General features: G+C 39.9%; 3 protein-coding genes across 5 annotated transcripts in view; 2 read left to right on the top strand and 1 right to left on the bottom strand.

The window, feature by feature from the left end:
* lama5 (laminin, alpha 5) overlaps positions 1-3,257 on the top strand; it is a 130,584-nt gene extending 127,327 nt beyond the window's left edge. The window contains exons 78-80 of the mRNA XM_008280023.1: positions 514-607; positions 687-806; positions 1,781-3,257. Of these exons, the coding sequence (XP_008278245.1) occupies positions 514-607; positions 687-806; positions 1,781-1,929 (363 nt within the window). The 3' untranslated portion in view covers positions 1,930-3,257. The remainder of the gene's footprint in view (positions 1-513; positions 608-686; positions 807-1,780) is intronic.
* A 56-nt stretch (positions 3,258-3,313) lies between these two features.
* LOC103356008 (proteasomal ubiquitin receptor ADRM1-like) lies at positions 3,314-11,082 on the bottom strand. 2 transcript variants are annotated; one of them, XM_008280021.1, is made up of 10 exons: positions 11,005-11,082; positions 8,525-8,765; positions 7,511-7,627; positions 6,664-6,874; positions 6,451-6,532; positions 6,178-6,314; positions 5,178-5,312; positions 4,873-5,030; positions 4,425-4,527; positions 3,314-3,827 (listed from the first exon to the last, which is right to left on the bottom strand). In XM_008280021.1, the coding sequence occupies exons 2-10, from the start codon at positions 8,732-8,734 to the stop codon at positions 3,739-3,741; spliced, it is 1,242 nt and encodes a 413-aa protein (XP_008278243.1). In that variant the 5' UTR covers positions 8,735-8,765; positions 11,005-11,082; the 3' UTR covers positions 3,314-3,738. The 2 variants fall into 2 exon arrangements, with proteins under 2 accessions (XP_008278243.1, XP_008278244.1); XM_008280022.1 differs by lacking the exon at positions 4,425-4,527.
* Positions 11,083-11,133: 51 nt separating this feature from the next.
* Positions 11,134-20,484, top strand: part of LOC103356007 (cysteine string protein-like) — a 34,039-nt gene continuing 24,688 nt past the window's right edge. Inside the window, exons 1-2 of one of the 2 annotated variants that reach the window (XM_008280018.1) lie at positions 11,134-11,335; positions 18,502-18,609. The gene's annotated coding sequence lies outside the window, so the exon portion shown is untranslated. The remainder of the gene's footprint in view (positions 11,336-18,501; positions 18,610-20,484) is intronic. The other variant, XM_008280019.1, reaches the window with a different exon arrangement.

The following is a 20,484-nucleotide window of genomic DNA, read 5'->3' as shown; positions in this document are numbered from 1 at the left end:
CACAAAAGATGTTTTTCAAACCCAAACTACAAGTTTTCCCCTTCAAAGTAATCACCAGCACATCTACAAAGAGATCCTGCTGCATTTGTTTCATTCAGTGCGCAAGAAGAGGCAAGAGTTGTGGCAGGACAAGTTGTGGCTGCTTCACCATGACAACACGCCTACTCACAATGCCCTGAGCATCCGACAGTTTTCCTCTTCCCCAAGCTCAAGGGGGTCATCAAGGGGATCCGGTTTGAAAATGTAGATGAAATCTAGATGGCTGTGACAACGCAGCTGCAAGGATCCCGGAAGAATCCTTCCAGGAGTGCATGGCAGTGTGGCAGAGAAGGCTGGGAAAGTGTGTTACACTCCAAGGGGATTACTTCGGAGGGGAAAACTTATAGTTTGTAGTTTGGATTTGAAATATATCTTTTGTGACACCAGTCCTGAAACTTTCATGACACACCTCGTATATATCAGCTTTTAACAACTAAAAAGTAAAACCTGAAAACGCTGTGTGTCTGTGTGCAGGTGACTGTTTCGATAAACACTGGCAAAGGTGAATACTCTACCTCGTTCACTCCTGAGGATCCTCTGTGTAATGGACGCTGGCACACAATCACTGGTGAGTTTACGTCAACAAATTGTCTGTGAAACTGGTCACAGTTGCGTCGTCCTGTTGTAATGTTGACATGTCTCTTCAGTGGTGAAGAAAAACAACATTCTGCAGCTCAATGTGGATGGAGCCAGTGAGCACAGCGTCGGCCCCAAACACAGCCGCTCTGCAGGAGCCAAAGTGACCGTTTACCTCGGAGGCGTGCCCGGTGAGTGCACAACATTGATACACTCACTTCTTTATTTTGGTCACATTCGAGATGTTTCACTAAAGCCACAGCATTATAGTTAAAGCTTTGCATCTCAAAAATTTTCACAGTTACGTTATGTTTACGTGGAAATATCAGGGAGTACTGAGAAAAAATATTACCCTCTGAAGCCTATAAAAGGATGCCGGGGTGGTGGAGAGGCCAAAAGAGCAGGCAGCAAATCAGGGCGCCAGCAGTATTTACATGTTGGGAAGGAGAGCTAGGAAATTTTAATTAGGAGGATGTATTTGGTAGATGATAGCTGATAGAAGCAGTGCAACCTAAGCTCCTTTGGACAATCCCAAAAATATGACTTGACCATATCACTCGTTTCCTGATCCTCTTTCAGCCATGTCATGTTTTCTCTTGAATGTTAACCCTCTTAACCCCAGATACCAATATTTGGTTTAAACAGTGTCTTATCTTTCCAAAAATCCGGATAATTACACCATTTATCAGAGTTAGAAACTACAAACAGAGAACGACTGAACCAAATGAACTAAATCAAAGCTTAAAATCGTGATATTTCAATAAATCACTTTATTCTACGTGGCTACATTTTTTTTTTTAAAGCCAATAATAAAATGTTTGTACTAAATTCTGTAAACGAAACAATATTTCTGTGCTTCTTGGCACAACCAGGAAGCCTTTTAAAGACTCATTTGTGACCAACAGTAATGTGACAAAAATTCAGGGACTTTTCAGCTGAACTGCAGGCTGTTTTAAAATAACAGAAAGGTGATAGGGAAACAAAAAAAAAATTAAATAGTTAATTATCCATATTATGTAGTGTCACAATTGATTTGATCAATTTGGGTAACCCTTGTAACTTTTTGTTTTTGTGTATAACATGACTTTGGGTCCACAGGGTGAAAAGGATTGGCATACTTCTTCCACCTGTTTTTTTACATGGTGTTCCCTTTTCTGTCCACCAGGTGGCGTCACAGCGCCCGGTCTACCTGCCGGCCTGCCGGTCTTCCACGGCTGCATCCGCCGAGCAACTATTAACCACAGGCCTGCCATGTTGTCCAAACCGCTCGCAGTGCACGGAGCTGTGGGAACGCAGGGCTGCCCTCAAATGTAGACCCAACAGTCTTATCCTCACATTCCCCAACTACAAAATACTGGTGGTGGGTGTCATGTTACTGTAGCTAATTTAAAATATCTATATTAATATTTATTTTCTATTTTCAGAAAAATGTATATTTTATATTTTCCCATTTGTCGAGACATTACTCTTTTTTTTTTGTGCTACAGGGTGCTACTGCAGTAACAAGTCTGCACAGAGATGCACTGATACAAGGTGTTAAAATAAATATCTTAAATCAGTTATAAAATGTGTAGTATATTGTAAATAATGGTGACACAACTTGATTTTATTAGCATTTTGGGTTTTTTTTTTTTTAACGACTGAAAAAAGTAATCTGCAACAACTACAGCTGTGTATCGTGCATCTCTAAGCAGAGAATGTTGAGTATACCTACTGAGTCGGTACACTGTGAACACTGTGATACGTGAATGAGCAACGTCCTCAGGCAGCGCAGATGGGTAATGATGCCTGCGACAGGGACTGGGACTGAACTTCTGGGAATATCAGAGTTAATTAAGTCTCAACCACTAAAGAGCTGAGTTTTTCTGTGAAAATGCAGAGTAAAAAGGAATGAGAGCTCAAAACATAGGCTGTTCCCAACATTATTTAGACTTCTATATATACATATATACTTTGATTTCAGTGTTTAAATTTCAGAGTTAAAAAACTGTTTCTTTTTAGGCTTCGTCACGCATTATTTCTGAAAGTGGATTTGTGGTTGTTCTGGCACATTCTAGATGCTAGAATCAGATAAAAAAAAAAAAAAAATTATTTTTTTTTAATTTCTCACACCGTTTATCAAAATAGGTGATTAATTTAGCAGTTGTGAACTAATCAGTTAACTGTTTCAGATCTAGTGTAAGTTGAATGCTGATTGGCTTAAAACTAAAAAGGGTGAAAGGTCTTTTCAGTATGATGAACAATGCACCTGTTTAAAAGCACTGCTCGGGATGCCGGTATTCTGACATCCAGCCATGAGCCGTTACTTTTATCACTTTGGTTTCACTCCCCTACGGCTCGTCTCTTTTCTGCCACAGGGGTAAAACAGACTATTTATAAAGATGGATGAACCCTCCAGAACGAAACAACTCTGCAACCTGAATGCCACATGACTGTCCCATCTGTCTTCTGTCTGTGTCACAGGCAGCGTTTCCCATCTCTATCCCGTTATATATGTAAACATGTACCAAACAAAGTGTGTGAAGCTTGTATTTAATATAACCACAAATATCTCACAGAGAGAATAAGCTGTCCAACCCCCTCACTCCCAGCCCTCTTGTGTTGTAAATGTATGTTTGAATAAAGTTTCTTTTTCATATCAACTGTACACTTTGGTTTGTTTCCCATCTGCAAAAAAAAAAAAGGAGAAGACCTGAGGTGCATTGTGATCGTTTTATTATCAAGAGTTAGTCACAAAAAAGCCTGAAAGTATCAGCACTCACTCAGGCTCTGACAGTCAGCATTGTGCTGTAACAACAGAAAAAAAACTTAAGGCTCAGTCCCCCCTTTATTTAAAAAAAAAAACTACCTCTCTCCTTCAGAGTAAAACTTATGGTCAATAGAATGAAGCAGAGCTGCTGACAAACACAGGTCAAACAGAAACCTCGACATGGTGGTCACAGTAAAAACTGAACCAACTTTCATCTGTTTGCAGCTCTGCTAACCCTGTGCTGTCCGTCCTGAGTAGGAGCAGAGTGTTGCTTTTGGTATAGAAAAGTTTAAGACAACACTGAAGATGGGGAGGTAAAGAAGAAAAGAGCAGAAAAGGAATCACAGATTTTCTAACACTCAGCAGGTTGAGCTTTAATCCAGACTCATGTCTTCGTCATCGTCTTTCTTCTCTTTGGAGTCTCCTTTACTGTCCTGCATGGCTTTGGCGAACGCCTCCACATCTGATGTGGAGAAAGACGAATAAATAACAGAACAAAAGGGATTCCTTCATATAATACAATATTGTTAGTGCAATCTCAGACAAATAAGGTAGGAATCTTCAGAAGTCATTCCAGTAGAAAACGTCTGTAATGTATTTACTGTCCTGTTCTGCTACAGCTCAGCAACTAAACACCACCACTGGATTTAATAGGACTTATAATTAGGGATGAGTACCGGAACATGGTATTACATGGGCCCCGGAAATAAATTATTGAATAGTGGAGGATCAGTACACCTCGACATCATCAGTTCTGCTGTCATTATTGGAAAAATTCCGAAATGGATTTCTTTCCTGACTTTGCAGTAAAACCCTCACAGCATTTTCCAAAATATTGCTTAGAAATTCAGTTTCAGATCATACAGCAGGGCAGAATAAGTGATTTGGGGGCTGCAGGAAAACTCTGTCTTGTTTTATTAGCTATCACCCTTTCATTGACTAGCTGTTGGTGTTGGTAGAAGAACTCAAACACTTTTTCTTCAATAAAACGATTATCTGCAAAGCCAGTATTTTCACTGAAAGATAAAGTCAGAACACCACTTGTGTGCGTTTGTCTCACCTCCCCTGTTTGCGGCGTCCACAGCCTCTGCTGGCAGACCAAACTGACTCATGAGAGGGCCAAGCTGCCCGGAGGCCAAGGCACTGCTGAACATACTCATCGACTGAGGAGGGGAGAGGCTACAGTCACTGAACTGGTTTCAAAAACTGTTTGACTTCAAGCTGCAGTATTTAAAACACACTTAGGTTCCAAAGAAATGCAGTGGCGCATTACAATCACTGTTCACAAATGATGCCAGGATTTCTAATCTTAGTCATCCTGTTGTTACTCCAAACACATACGTTCAGTCTTCCCCTGGTCTGTTCACAACCGAATAGCTAAAGTAGGTGTGTTTTGCTAATACGGAGCTAGTAAGCTGATCTTTCTTATTGCTATTGCTTGTATTTCATAATAAAAAGAACACGTCTTGAATAGAATTGTTTATTCAGTGTTCACTAATTCTTCCTACCTGCTGGAACTGAGGTGAGTTGAGGGTGTTCTGGATCTCCTCGGCACTCTGCGGTAAACTTTCTCCACTGGGGAGAAAAGGCAGGAGCCTCTGCTGGACCTCAGCATTACTCAGGATGGGAGCCATCATCTCTGGGGTGCAAACACTTGCAAGGTCCACTGCACAGGAGCAGAGAAGAGGGATGTGAGTAGTTATATTTACTAAAATAGTCCTGAATTCACTCTCTTCTGTTTGCTTTTCTGAGTGTTTGACAGCAACAGGCCCGTGACGAACGTCCAAATCACTATCAGTAATCTGTCACTCACCCGCAGACCCCTGACCAGCCGCTGTCGCTGGGACATTCATGGTGGCAAGGATGTTCTGAAGGTCGCTGAGCTGGATGGGCTGGTGAGGAGAAGGACTTCCAACAGAGGCTGGGACCACTGGTGTCTGAGCTGAGGCTGCAAATGAGTAAGTGTCACAGGGTTTTCAGGTAATACAGATACACAGAAGTTATTCAAAAATGAAACATTTCACACTCTGACATAAAATGGGAAAATCAAGTATTATTTGTTGATCAAATTATGCACTCTTGTTTAAAGTTTCAAGAGCTTAAGTTGTTTAGATTATTTTTCATTACGCAGTTACATCAAGGAGGCATCTGATGGGATTCAAACACAACAGCCATAATTCATTCATTTTTAGCCTTTCAATGACAATGATTTGCTGCTTTTCTTTAAGGGACAATAAACATTGAATGGAAGAAATGCAAAATCTTCTAAACCCCAAGAAGTTTCTCTGCATTTTTGCACACTCCCTTTGAGCTCTAACAAAGGTAGTGTTTATTTATTACTGTCTGTTTTTGACAAATTTGTTTGCAATTTAAGCTTAGACTTGGATCAATATCATAATGGAACAGCATGCCACATATGAGTAGCTCCAGAATCATCTGAACTTTGAACACCCAGCAATTCTTTCTGTGTATTACAGTTTTTACTCATCAATGGTATAATTTTGTTAATTTTTCAAAAGGTAACATGCCTTTAAAACCAACTGGCAGGTTTTGGGGCATCAGAGGGATAATTAGTAAATACAGCAAATAATCTGAAGATTAATCTGTGTCAAAAAAAAATTGTTGCAGCTGTATTTTGTATCATGCGTTTGAGTGTAAAGCTGCCTCATTATCTATGACATAAACGTGAACGTAAGCATATGGTTTACTCTATTTTCAAAAACTGATCAGCAGGAAGCCACTAACACGGCTGACAAGGGGACTGTGATTCTTAATTGTGACAGACGGACACAGCGGTACTGTACGTCATGTACCTGGTGTGGAGGGAGCAACCCCAGTAGAGGAGGAAGCTGAGGCAGCAGGAGCTACAGGGGTGGTGGGGGCTTGGGAGGAGCTTAGTCTGGGAGCTCCACCAGAAGAAGGCGTGGCTGCTGCTGACTGGCTACGAGAGCTGGGAGAAGACAGAAGACCGAAAAGAAATGGAGACAATAACACATCAAAATGTCAGCTGTAATTTATGATATATGATGTGCTGACTTGAGTCTATAATGACACTGTTGGTGTGAGCTGCATGTGGTTAGTCTCACCTGGAGGAGGAGCTGCTGGTAGCTGGTCCTCCACTGCCCAGCAAGTTGGCCAGTCCTGGTCCTGCTAGAGCTCCTAGGCCTCCTTAGACAAACACAAACATATCAAAACAGGCCCAAAGTGATGCCTATTTTATCAAAATCTACTCAGGCTGTGAGTCCAGTTTATATTTCACGTTGTGAATATTCCACGTTGAAATATCCAGTGCTGCTCACCAAGTCCGCCCAGTCCTGTCGGTCCAATCAGCTGCATCAGCTGGTTGTGGCTCATATTTCCCAGCAGATTTTGCAGGCCTCCCTCTCCTCCGAGTGCTGACAGTTCATGGCCACTGCCACCTCCGCTGCCAGGTGCTCCGGGAATGGGAGGGTTGTTCAAGTACTCGTTCACCTTACGACAGTACTCTTCATCTTTGTCAGTCTTTGGCTCCTGATGAGAATGAGGCACACAAAAATGATTTTAAATCAAAACAACATTTTTTTCATAGACCAAATTAGGTCATTAGGTCAAATCATTTAATTTTTTTTCTCAAGTTATTTCAGTGTGGTGACAAAGAACAGGTTTGAACACATCAAGAAGATTAAATACAAAATCAAGACAAGAAAAATTGGGCAAATTTAAATTTATTGTTTTTCTGGTCCTTTCATAAACTACACTCTAAACAAAACCACAGGAAGCTATGAAAAAATAATATTTCTGGTAGGCAGAAAATCTTTTTTTTGTTTTAAAGTTTTACCAAAATGTGTCCTCAGGATGGTACAACCTTGTTTATTTGAGTAAAAGTATCTTTCCAGAATATAACATGACAAAGAGGAAACAAAGGAGAAATATACTAATCATGAATATCAAATACAGCCATGCATACCCTGTCATCATGAATGAATGTACAATAATAAACTCTCTTCTTCTCTATTCATCACTGTCATTGCCTCCCACTTCATTTTTCCACTCAGTTTCCCTCTATTAAACATCCATCTGCTTGCACATAAAAGACCACAAATGTCCTATTTCATATCTTTAGTTCTTCACCCTTTAAATGGCAGATGAGCAGCATCTTCTTCTCACCTGCATCCAGAAGAACAGCCTCTTAGATCCGGCCTTGAACTTCAGCACATAGACACGTCCAGTGGTGCACTGGTTCACTCTCTTAAATTCACAGTCATCAGGAAAGATGATCAGATCCTGAAACAGGGATAACACAGTGTAAGACATATAAAAGGGAGAGAGGATGAAAACACAGTGGTTGCTCTGACACAACAAACAATCATCAACAAGACACTCAAAAGGGAAAATCAAGGCAGCAACATCATTGCAGCACTAAAATAAAGACACAGTCACCTTCCCTACTCTATGGAAGGCAGCTAAATCAGGATTCAGCCTTGTGTCAGCATTGTTTATATCAAAACTGCTCATCTGAACAAATACAAAATGAACAGAAACAAGAAAAATGACAAACTGAGTTGACAGTCTTTTCATCTCATTGTAGAAGTGCTGCCTCTGCCCTCGGTTTCTTTGCAGTATTTGTGATATGTGCATGTCTGAAAATAGTAACAACTGAGTTTCTGAAAGTGTGACCAGGCCAGCTGTCAAAACCTTTGCTGATTATTTCAATATCAACACTCAGGATCGACACAGTTGTTTGCTGGCAGCCTGCATCATTAAGTACAAGTTCTAATCCAATTCTGTCAGACTGATCTGTTGGCTTAGTTAAGGATCTCATTAATTAAAGGGCTTTACATGTTCGTCTTTAATTCCACTGAGAGACAGACCTAAAATCATCAAATAATGACAAAACCAACTACTAACATGGTCAGATTTAGCAGTTGTATTCCCACAAGATCACAAACTACTTCAAATTTATGCTTATGTCTTCATTTAGCAAATCCTTACTGCTGCCTCAAGCAAGGAGGAAACAAAGCAGGGTCAGGAAAATGTGCGCTGATTGCAAAAATCTTGTTTCCTGGTATGTTTCTATATGCTACAGTACAGATACACCAAAATATGTCTGAGATAATTTAACTATTTTATTAAGATCTTGACCAAAGAGCAGTCAAATTATTTTTCAGCTGCACTACTCACGTCATCAACATTTCCTGTGGTCCTGTCCTTCCAACAGAAGTGAATCAAGGAGTCATCAGACTGCTGGATGTACACTGTGCCCTTTCGTTTGTCCGGTGTCACCGTGTTTCCCTTCAAGGTCATTTTACCAGCACGAAACTCCACCAGGTACTTGCTGGAGCTTCCCCTGGAGCCACTGACCAGGCTGGGAAAGAGAGCGCCTGACGACATCTTTCAATCGCTTTGTTTACCGTCTCAGACACTGATGGGAAACAAAATGGAGTCGGTTGAACAAACTCAGACAAGTGTTTAACTGTAGTATAGCTATGAGCCATCTCTGGTGCACTAATAGGAAAGCAGCATTCAAACACCATAATTTCTATTTAAATTTGTGGGCAGATTCAGTATAAAACAGGGCCCAAACTAAGGATTCTTTTCATTGTCTACTAATCAGTCGATTATTTTCTGGATCAGTCCATTAGTTGTCGGGTTTATTAGAAAAGAGTGAAGTGTTTATCAGTGTTTACCAAAGCAGAATGACCTCCTCAAATGTCTTGTTTTGTTCACAACCCAAAGATATTACGGTTACGGTCACACATCAGCAAAAAGAAAATCAGAAAATATTGATCTTTTAACAAGCTGGAATCAGAGTATTTTGACTTTTTCGATATACTGTTTTATTCATCAGTGCTCTTTTTCACTTGCAGCGCAAATGTATTTCTACATATTTATTTACATAAATCCCTAAATACATAAATAGTTTTCAGGAATGTGGTTTGGCACTTGGAGGTATTATGCATTTACATCAAATCAATTTACCAATTTAATGAAATCAGTCTGGGAGTATATTTATGTTTGATACTATCTAGACGATTTTGTAACTTTCTGTACATTATTGAAAACTGCCATTCAGCAGAATGCTATTTTGGGATTCATGAACTCCTTCATTATGTGGAGAATGTGACTGGTTATGGAATTACAGCCAATTGCTTCTCTTTGTAAAACAAACAAACAAAATAACATCAATCTGATGATGGTCCAGCACTAAAACATCACAAATATATGTATATGTGTTTTTGCAAGTCTGAAAATGTGCAGGAGTTTCTTTTCGACCGTTTCTTTTAGATTTTCTTTAGAGAATTGCTGAAACCTATAAACTGATTATCAAAATACACTGTCTGGCCAAAAAGAAAGTCGCCACCAAAAAAAAAAAAGGTTATACGCTCTAATACCACCTTTAGCTTTGATTACGGCACGCATTCGCTGTGGCATTGTTTCGATAAGCTTCTGCAATGTCAAAAGATTTATTTCCATCCAAGATGATGGGTCCCCACTATCCTTCCAGTTTTTAATAATGCATTGGACAGTTCTTAACCCAATTTTAGTAGTTTCTGCAATCTCTTTAGATGTTTTCTCTGCTTGATGCATGCCAATGATTTGACCCTTCTCAAACAAACGAACATCTTTTCCACGACCACGGGATGTGTCTTTCGACATGGTTGTTTAGGAAATGAGAAGCAAGTCATTGCACCAGTTGGGGTTAAATAACTTGTTGCCAGCTGAAAGATAATCGCCCATGCAGTAATTATCCAATAGGAGGCTCGTACCTATTTGCTTAGTTAAAGCCAGGTGGCGACTTTTTTTTTTGGCCAGGCAGTGTAGTTGCAAAGCAATGTAACAGCGACACCAACTATAGTACAGAAATGTTTTTTTTTCTTTTCAAACTGCTACACTTAAAAATACAGTGCTTATTATGATAGTGTGAAATCTTGAATCCGATTAAACACACTCCATACAAATGAATACATTAAATAAAATCCAGTTACTTTTATTCCATTTTATAGATTTTACATTTTTATTTCATACACTACTTAACTATTTACACTGGCTACCACTACAACTATTTTTACTTATAACGACTACGTTTAATACATTGCGCACTTTTCAGCTCTGATGTACATTGCTCAACTCTAACAAACATATTTGATTACCGAAATACTTTAACAAGTCTAGAATTTACTTTTGAATATGATGCAGGAAACTTAAAATCTTCGTAAGACATGTTAGGTCCAGTACTTAACTTTGCATTGCCAGCGTTTGGTCATTTTTAATTTTGATTATTGCACCGATTACGTAGAAAATTAATACCCCACAAGTAACAACTGCTCATCAGTGTTGTTGATTTCCGATCCAAAAGTTTCAGTAGGATTGTGCTGTTTGTTTGTGTTACAAAGACTTTTGAAAGCAAAGCTAACAAAAGCAGCAGTTAGCCAACTAGCTTGCTATCATTAGCTGTGGGGAGTTGTGGCTGTGTCATTCTGGTTGTCAATGCTAACGTTAGCCCATGACACGACTAAACCGATGATCGACCCAAGCCGAATTATTACTTACTTTATCTAGCTAAAGTCACTTAAAATTCAGGAAAAATAACTTTGAACATTTGTGCATTTTGACAAGCTTTAAGTGAAGTAAAAAATTCGAAAGGTTTTGTGTTCAAATACCTGAAGTTGTGTTCGCCGAATTAACAAACAAGTTTTTCTTCTTCGCGTCGCCTCCTTGAAACGTCGTGTGTTGATTTCCTGTTAAGTCGGGAGCGCGCCAGCGGGAACGAGCAGAGGAAGAGTGGGAGGGTTTCCTCGCGACCGTCGTGTGCTTGGACTGACAGTTCGTTCGCTCCCGGTGTAGCCGTTAGCTCGGTGGCTTTACTACCGGCTGTTTGAATGGTTTAGCGACGGAAAGCAAAGCGCAACTGGGGTGCGAGTATTATAAAACTCGAGTTAGGCTCCAGTGAAAAGGAGAAACAGAAGCCACACTGCCCAGGAGTGAGATAAGGTAAGAAGTGCACAGAGTTAGCTCAGCGGGCTAACATTAGTCAGCTTTGCTGCCCTTGGATTAGTTAGCGAGCTAAGTGCTAGCTGGCTTATTCAAACCCCTCATATCGCTCAGTGCAGGCTAGGCTATGGACTGGCTAACCAACATGGATGCTGGTTGTGTTCCTTTGATGCGGTGCCTGGAGATTATCCGCTTTAACCGCGGTTTGATTCCCGAGACGACCGGTATTTTCTAGTTCGGCTGCCAGTCACGAACCGAGAGCCCCGCTGTAAGTTATGTGAGGGTAGGCAGACGTTGGAATCAGATCCCGGAGCGTCAAATTAGTTATTGTTGGTTCAAACGTGACTAATTTAGTCAGTCTTGAGTAAAACAGTAAGCACACAACGCAGGATAAATCCGGATTTGCATTCTGTAGCTAGTGTGCTTTCGATCTCAAAGGTGGCGTCTGTTGAAGAGACAGGTGCAACTTGTAAGTTGATCAATAGTATGGCTACAAAATATCTGGGTTATTTATTCATGTGTAGCTCAATGGTAAAAATGATTTTGCTTGTATTGTTCCTAATGGGACAGTTTCTATTACTGGCTTGGCTTGAGGAAAAAGTAGAGCTGCTGTCTTTTTTAGTCCGCATGTGATGTGTATATGGAGTGGCAGGTGGTATTACAAGCTGGCACACTGTGTGGACGTGTGAGTGCATGTATGTTCATATGAGAGGATTTTCAAACAATCTACATACTTAAAGTTTAGTATACAGTCGCAGTTTGGGATCAGTAGCCAGTTGCTCTGACTGTGTTATGAACTGCAGTTGTAGTCTTTCTTTGTCAGACTGCAGCCCAGGCAGCTGTTCAGCCCATTGTAAGTCATAGTGTTGTGTTTTTTCTGAGCAGTCAGTACATCACTTCTTTTACAGTGTCATTCCTAATAGTGACTATAAGCACTGATCATCAAAGACTTGTTGTATAATAAGTTCTTGAAAGACCTTTAGGGCTGGACAGAAGTGATTGAAATATAATGTACTTTTATGAGCTGTTGCAGATCTTAGTGGAACAATATGTTGATCTGACTATAATGTACTGTATCTTCACAGTGTGAGTAATGGTCAATACCAGGATTGCAACTTCCGATAATATTCATTATCCATTTTTTCTTCAATAATTGATTAGTTGTTTGGCCTATAAGAATTTCAGAAAGTGGTGAAAAATGTTTGTCAATGTTTACGAAAACCCTAGATAAAGTTCTCAGATGTCTTGCTTTGTCCACAACCTAAAACTATTTAGGCACTTTAGAAAAGGGGTAAAGAAACCAGAAAAAATCTTGAAATTTAAAACTAAATTTTTTTTTTTCTTAAATAATACTTTGCAGTTTGTCTAATACTTTACAACTAATCAATTACTCATTGCAGCTCGAGTGAATAGTCAGTTTGGACTTACTTCCAGAATATGACGAATAGTGTGCGTGCGTGTGTTGAGCACTTACGCACAGTCAAGATCAGTATAAGAGCTGGTGCATAATAGCCATTTAACTGCTGGAAACCAATTTACTGTATGTAGGTGACCAGCATTTTGACAAGGACACGCTTTTAGAAATCTGATGTTTGGACATTTTTCTGCTACTATCTTTGAAGGTCTATATATTAGCTTAATTAATATATACAGTTGTACATTGTTTCACATTAGTGGTTAATCAATCTGTTTCTTGCTCTTTTTTATTTCAGGGCCGTAATCAAGGAGACTAATAATTGATAATTCGAACCAAGATACATTTGCTGTAAAAAGGGAAATCTTGTTGTCAAAATCTAAAATAACACCAACTCCAACATGACACTTGTAGAAGAGAATTGGTTATTCATGTGTTTAATTAAAAGAACTTTTCAACATTTATCATTCTATTTTGATAGGCTATTACTCGTGATGTGTAGCCAATTTTCAGATTAATTTATTTGATCAGAAGTCCTTGTTTTTTATTTTTTATAAGTAATTCCCATAATGTCAAAAATGCTGAATGCTGGATTTGATGATCATCCAGGCTGATAACTGACTGGCCCCTATGTCATACAGAGCATTTACACACATTCATGAAATTGTTTTTATTGCTGTAAATGGCATTTATGATTCATTAATGCATGATCAGTCCAGTAGCATCAGCTCCACAACTCGCTAAAGTAATGGTACTTGGGGTTGCCCACAAAAAAGTGCCATTTTTGAATCTAAATACTTTTTTAAAAAAAAGGCCCTTGTGTTTGTAATAAGGCATCAACAAAAACACTTCATATGGAGATCAGTGGCAAAAATCTTTAACTGTAGCAGCGCACCTGTAGTCAAATGAAAACGTATACAAACTTACAGAGACATAGCATCTCCAGCCACACAGACAGGAAAATATTTTCTTTTTTGGAGATGGGGTCAGTCATTGTTGGTCAGCCTTTCGGCAACATTAAACTCAGAGACGTGACTAGTGATCATTTGTTTATATTATACTTTCAGTGATCAAGTGCTTTAATAATGCCTAAATTGCATCAACCTCAAGGACTACCATTTACCTGGCAGGTATCTCTTAAATGTGATGTTCAGCAGCCAGTTGTTTTATGACATTGTCCAGGAAACATTTTACCAAAATCATATTATTTGTCTGAGTCAGCTGGTCTGTGTAAGAGTTTAGGGGAACACAAGACAGTGGATGATCTCATCAGTATTATCTGGTGCGAGCGGTCATGAGTGACTCACATAAAAGCCAGTCACATCAAATCAGGTTATACTGAGATAACAGAGTAGGTCAGAGAGGGAGATGATTACTGCTGCAACACTGCAGTTACAGAGTGAGCGAAATGTGGTTCAGTTTAGTGGTAAGAAATACTTTTAAAGACCTGGGACAGCAGCTTACGCTATTTTCACTATCCAACAATACACCATTTGTTTTGTTTTCTAGTAGTTGATTAAATATTTCTACCACACATCTACCACGGTTTTTCAGAACCCATGGTGATGCCTTCAAATGTCTTGTCAGATTTTCAATCTGCAACAACAGAAAAGCAACAAATTACTTCAACAGCTAGTCAATTGCAAAGCCTGTAACCTATCTACTTTCTTAGGAATTTAGCAAATTCTTCACAATAGCAATATGTTTTTGTTCTGTTTTAAAAAAATAAAAAAATAAAAAAATAAAAAAAAATATATATATATAGTGTGTCATTTCAATAATTTATTGTGCATTTTCTAAACTTTCTTCGTAACTGAATGTAGCTGTGTTGCAGTGTAACAGTTTCCTGTCAGAGTGTCTCAGCCATGACCCTTGAAAACCTAAAATTATCCCCCAGCTGGGATTCCTAGTTTGGCTCACTGGTATTGATATTTGTACCCTCACATAGCAGGCTGACAGGGTTTATATTCAATTGCTGACATTAGAATAAAAAGAGTGGAGATGACTGCAGGAACTGAGGTTTAGAGATCCACTTGATTTATGACTGATTGATGCTGAATTTGCTTCTCATTGAATAAGAAATCCATCTCTGTCTATGTTTTTTTGTATAGTGATTGGCATTATGCTGGTGTATTTCAATGCTTATGTTTTTTTAAGCTGGATTTGTTACACAATGTTTCTTAAAGCATACTAATTAAACATTTGAGCTTGCACAAACCTTTTTTAGTATGTTGGTCTTCTGAACAAATGCTTATCACAGGTGTTTCCATCTACTGTTTATGGTTAAAATGCTGGCAGCAGTTACACATGCATGGCCAGAAGTTCGATAATATCCTGTTTATTATTATTGTTATTATTATTATTATTATTATTATTATTATTATTATTATTAGTAATAGTAGTAGTAGTAGTAGTAGTAGTAGTAGTAGTAGTGGTAGTAGTAGTAGTAGTAATAGTTTAAATCTACAGAAATGAGTCAAATAGATGAATATGCTGCTGCTATTTTTATTTCTTTTTTTTCCTTTTTTTGGATGCAAACAAAGTCACATCTATACTGTGAAGTGCTATGAGATGACATCTGTTGTGTATTGGCACTTTATAAATAAAATTGAATTGAGTTGAGACAGGGCACTGTCATGTTTCCTACAATTTGAGTTAGGTAGGGACTTTACAAATGCAATCCATACATATATATATATATATATATATATATATATATGTTCCCACTGCCATCCAGTTAGGCTTAACAAGGCTACTGTCACCTGAATGCTGACACAAAAAAGGTTTTTAGTAGTTTTTCAGACTGTAAGTAATTAAAATAGCAAATGTACCCCTGTAGTGTGCTTGCTACATTTTATTGTCCTCCTCATTGACAGAGGAATAACACATGCACCAAAATAAAAATGCAGTTTTCTATCAGAATATGAGCTGGGGGCTGCCGATAGCCACAGGTCATGAGTCTTGTCATGAGCGTTCCCTCATGGTGTAATGGTCTTGTGATCTCAAGTCACATAGAGCTGTCAAATATTCACCTTTGCTTTTCCTTCTCCTTTTGTGTCGCACTCTCACCGTCTCTTCCTCTTTCTCACCCTGAATCATTCCCTTCTTTTTCTTGCCACTTCATTTCTGTCTCCCTGACCCGGCTGTCGTCCCTCTGTCTTCCTCTGTCATTTCATCTTCATCACTCTCTCCCACTCTGTTGCTCTCGGTCCATCCTTGTCAGCCATCTTTGACAGTGATTTGACATAGATTTGTTGTGGGATATGTTGGATGTGCTCTGCAATGTTTACAATATGAAGTAAGACGTGCCTTAATGGAACTATCTAGACAAGATAAGGTGTGATGTGAGAGTTTCACGTCAAACCGGTCAATTATGTTAAGGCATAATTTATCTAGGGCTCCCATTTTATCGAGAAAATAGTAGTAATCACTGTGCTGGCTTCACTGTCACGCCTGAGATAACAGGTGCAACTGTAGGCATTGTTTATTTTCTTATTACATCATTGGAAATTTTGGACATACCTTGCACACTCTCAGGTGATTGATTTACACATTCCTGCACTCTGGACATTTTTCTGCTACTTTTTGTGACTTATAATCCCTTGATTACACTTCTTGGTAATTTGACTTATAACACTGTTTCTATTAGTCTTGTAACACTTTCTGCCTACTGACTTGCAACACTTTTTTTAGTCTTTACCGTTCACTGTTATGCACTAAAACACCAAGGCAGATTCCTTGTAGGTAAAAACCTACGTGGCAACAGAACCTTTCTGATTCTGGTTCTGCCGAAATGATTAAGTGGCCAATGAATGAGTCAATTAACAGATTTAATACATTGGTGTATAATTTAAGTATTTGTCTTGTTAAAATGAAAAAGATCTTTTTGTTGCAGCTTTACAAACTTATTTTCAACTGAAATCTCCTCCCATTGGCGTGTATAGCACAGTATGTGCACATTTACCCAGTGTATCTTAGCAGAGTTCAGGCCATTACTGTAATGTTTTCTCCTGCACTGTTAGCATTGCTCTGTCCATTGAGAAAGCTGATGCACAAAATGTTGACAGAACTGTGATTGGACATTAGCTAATGAATTGGCTTGCCCTTTTTGCATCACAGCATCACTGTGCCAAGATGTGGATCCCGATGGAAAAGCTGGCTGTGTGCGGGGGTGTATGAGTGTGTGATTTGTATAAAAGTAACCATTGCTCAGAACGATTGCCTTTTTGGCACTTTGCTATCGTTAGGAATGCTGACCTCCACTTTTATATTTAGCTGTCAAAGTATGAACATGTTGTAGGATATGAATCGACACAGATGCCAAAGGGACACAGAACTTTCCAGCTCAGGTCACAAGAAGTGGTAAATCGACTGATCAGACAGCCCGAGCCTTGCTTGACATCTTCGAGCCAGGTCACAGGACATTGTAAACAAACTGATCACATCGTCGAGCGCTTCAAAGGGCAGCTAACAGATAAGAGACACTCACGGAGAAGAAAAAGAAAAACATTAACCCACATACCCCTTTTCCACCAAACCAGTTCCAGTGCTAGGGCCGTGCTAGTGCCTGACTTAGCACCAGTTTTTTGTGTTTCCACCGCCGAAGCCCCAGGTTTTCAAAACTGGTGCTTAGGGAGCACCAACTCTTTGCAGGGCCAGAGCTAAGCACCAGCTAAGCACCAGTATGTCAGGGGCTGGGGGCGAGGTTATTGTGACCACTGAGACCGATGAATGAATGGGACACACAAGCGGTGATTTGTGTCGTTTTTTGCCAGGACGTCCCTGGTCGGATCACAAATGTATTGGAATGAGTCCAGGGACACACGGAGGTTTTACACAAACTATTGCGCCCTGAAATCTGGAACAATTGTGTCCCAGCAGTGGCACCACAGTGGTGGAAAACGGGACTTTTATAACTTTGGTGTGCTACGGTTTTTATGCTGCGGTCCTCTCATGAAAAATGAAGCGCACCCACGTGTGCTGTTTCTTCTGCTCATAGAAAAGACGGCATGAGAAAAACTCAGTTTCATCTTGGACAAATCTGACATTAGAATGCCCTGGTTTACTCTTGTTAAAGTCATTTTTGGTCACGCACCAGTCTGATCACCGCAGCCACCAACAGCCGCTACCACAGCCTGCAATGTGGGGCGTTTGGGGAACATCAGTAAACTGTAGCGTCTATTGATAAGAAAATGTTCAACAAGTCATACGTTTTTCCTGTGACAATGTGAGAAGTGCGAACAAATGAGAAAGTTGGTCAAACCAGTAAAAAAGTTAGTCTGCAGTCCTGTGTGGACTTCTGTGTGGCACGAGTGTTGTTCGGTAAACGGCTACGTATGTGGTGACGTATGGCGTGGCCTTAACTTGGCTCTCTGCTGATGGAAAAGCAACTGGTTGTTAGATTGGGACCAACTAAGCACTGGCCCGAGCACCAGCATGGCACTAGCCCCTGGTGTTCCTTGGTGTAGAAGTGGTAGCAAAGAGCCTGAACTGGCTTAACTAGCCAAATGGTAGTATGGAAAACAGGAGAACTATATGTACTTGTATAATTACAAGTACATATAGTTGTCCTGACCACCTTATGAGCCCCTGTGAGCACAGGGGCATCGCATCTAACACCCCCTTTGGGAGGGGAGTTCTTTGTGATTGGTCAGCTATCTTAATATTAAAAAACCATTCACCCGAAAGACAGACGGATTTTCTACCAGCCACAGAACTTCTCACTTTGGTCTTCCATGTTACCAACTTCCAGCTTCAACACACTGATCCAACTCTGCTGAAGCTGAAGGCCACATCTCTCCCAACACCAGACGTCGCTGCACCCACTCCAGAATCCAATCCAAATCCAAGGAAACTGCAAGTATTGAGCTTTCTCTCTCTAAACGGGTGCTTCAAAACTACGACTGGCCTTCAAACAAACATTCCAAATTTAACAGTTTATCCGCTGCTTTTCGGTGAAAGGCTTTTCAAGTCTCCAGGCCACACTTCTGATCTACATTTGGTTTCTCACTCTCAGATTCTCACTCAGCATTTTCATCGTTGTTTGCGTTTTATGTTATATGTGTGTTGTTATTTGTATGTTGTAGTTAGCAATACATTTTTTGTGCGTATACAGTCGCTTCTTGTGTTTTCTATAGCTTGCTCTCAGTCACTTTACGTATGCGATCTTTATCGTTACCTAAGCTCAAAGTTAATTCCCTGACATTATAAAACACTCGGATTGATCATCAAGAGTAAACAGTTTATTAGAATTATTGTGCTGACTTAGAGATTATATCGCTGGACGAATAATTTAAAGGTTGGTTTTGATCATTTTAATTGATGCAATAATTTGCTTAATGGTGGATATAAGTCTATCTTATTTCCCCCTTACAATGCGCACACTAACAAATAGTTGCATGATTCTTCCCAATAAGTACGAGGTTAAAGGTGAACTTCTTGCAGTATGAAGATACGATATTTTGCTTTGGCACCAAGCTGCTGTGGTTTCCAAACTGAAATTACCTGTTAGTACTTCTGTATGTTCTGGGTTATTGAGAGCCTTAATAGACAAATCAGAGCGTTATTACCAATTATAGCACTTTGCATTGTGGGCTCATTCACTGTTATCATGTGGGATGCCTTTACTCAGAACAAGCCGCACTACAGTTCTCTTGATAGAGGGTGGAGATTCCCAGCAGAGCAAGTCATATGTAAAATCTTCAGTCAACACAGAAACACTCACATAGAGAAACCTGTCTCCACTGCACTGGAGAATGGTCTGACTGCACTCACTATCATTCTAATATCAGTTGGGGGGGGAAAAAACTGACCTAGATTGTTTGTATTTCTTTAAAGACATCTAAGGCATCGTTGGTGGTGCTAAGACCAGGATGCAGCACCAGTATCCCTGCAGAGTAGTGTCAGGGGGGAACATTTGTACACGAGGAGACGAGCACTGTCATTAAATTACCTTCATACTGTCACTGAATTTCTTCAAAGAAAGAAAGAAAAATGAAAGCCACAAGCTGCATTTGACAGGTCCTCGTTACCTAAGCTCAAAGTTAATTGAGATTTTCGGCCTTCGCGCACGTTGGGTTGTGGCGCAAACATGCTCGGGCGGGGCTCTGATCCGGCGTGTCGTGTTTGGGGCAGATTGGAGCACGTGCAGCCTAGTTATGAGCCACTTCCTGTTTAGTGGCGAGCCGTGGCGACGTGCGTGTTGGACGTAGCGGAAGGAGGTGATAGATTTTGAAAATGGCCAAAAATGTCCAAAAGTCAGACAAAATTGACAAAATTGTCACAGTGTTTTTTCAAATTGGCAAACTTCCTGTTAGGTTTAGGGCTTGTCGCTGATTGACTTTTTTGTGCGTCCTGACCTGCTACACATGGCTACTGAATCTTGTAGCTCTTGGTGAAACGGCCTTCCGACAGGACTCTGTTGAATGCCAGAAACACAGCGAAAATAGACAAAATGGCCATTGATCGAAATTGCACAGGCCGCCATTTCCAAACCGGATCTCATGTGCGGAGCGTTTTGATAAGTTTTAATCACCACGTCCTGTAGTTTGTGCTGACCAAATTTAAGAGTGCATCCACGATAGGACCAGGCGGGGGTGGCACATGCCATCTCACCGATTTCAATGAAACTTTGCCAGTTTAAAGGGATCCACCCAAAACTACTTCAGTCTAAGTTTAAGGAAATTTGGTCAAACTGGGGGGATTTCACCACCCGTCTTTGTTTTTTTTTGCAAAA

Source organism: Stegastes partitus, unplaced genomic scaffold, assembly GCF_000690725.1.
Source record: "Stegastes partitus isolate 25-593 unplaced genomic scaffold, Stegastes_partitus-1.0.2 Scaffold179, whole genome shotgun sequence".
NCBI lineage: Eukaryota > Metazoa > Chordata > Actinopteri > Pomacentridae > Stegastes > Stegastes partitus.
The sequence above is the reverse complement of the archived record's forward strand: the minus strand, read 5'-3'. Positions and strand labels throughout refer to the sequence as shown.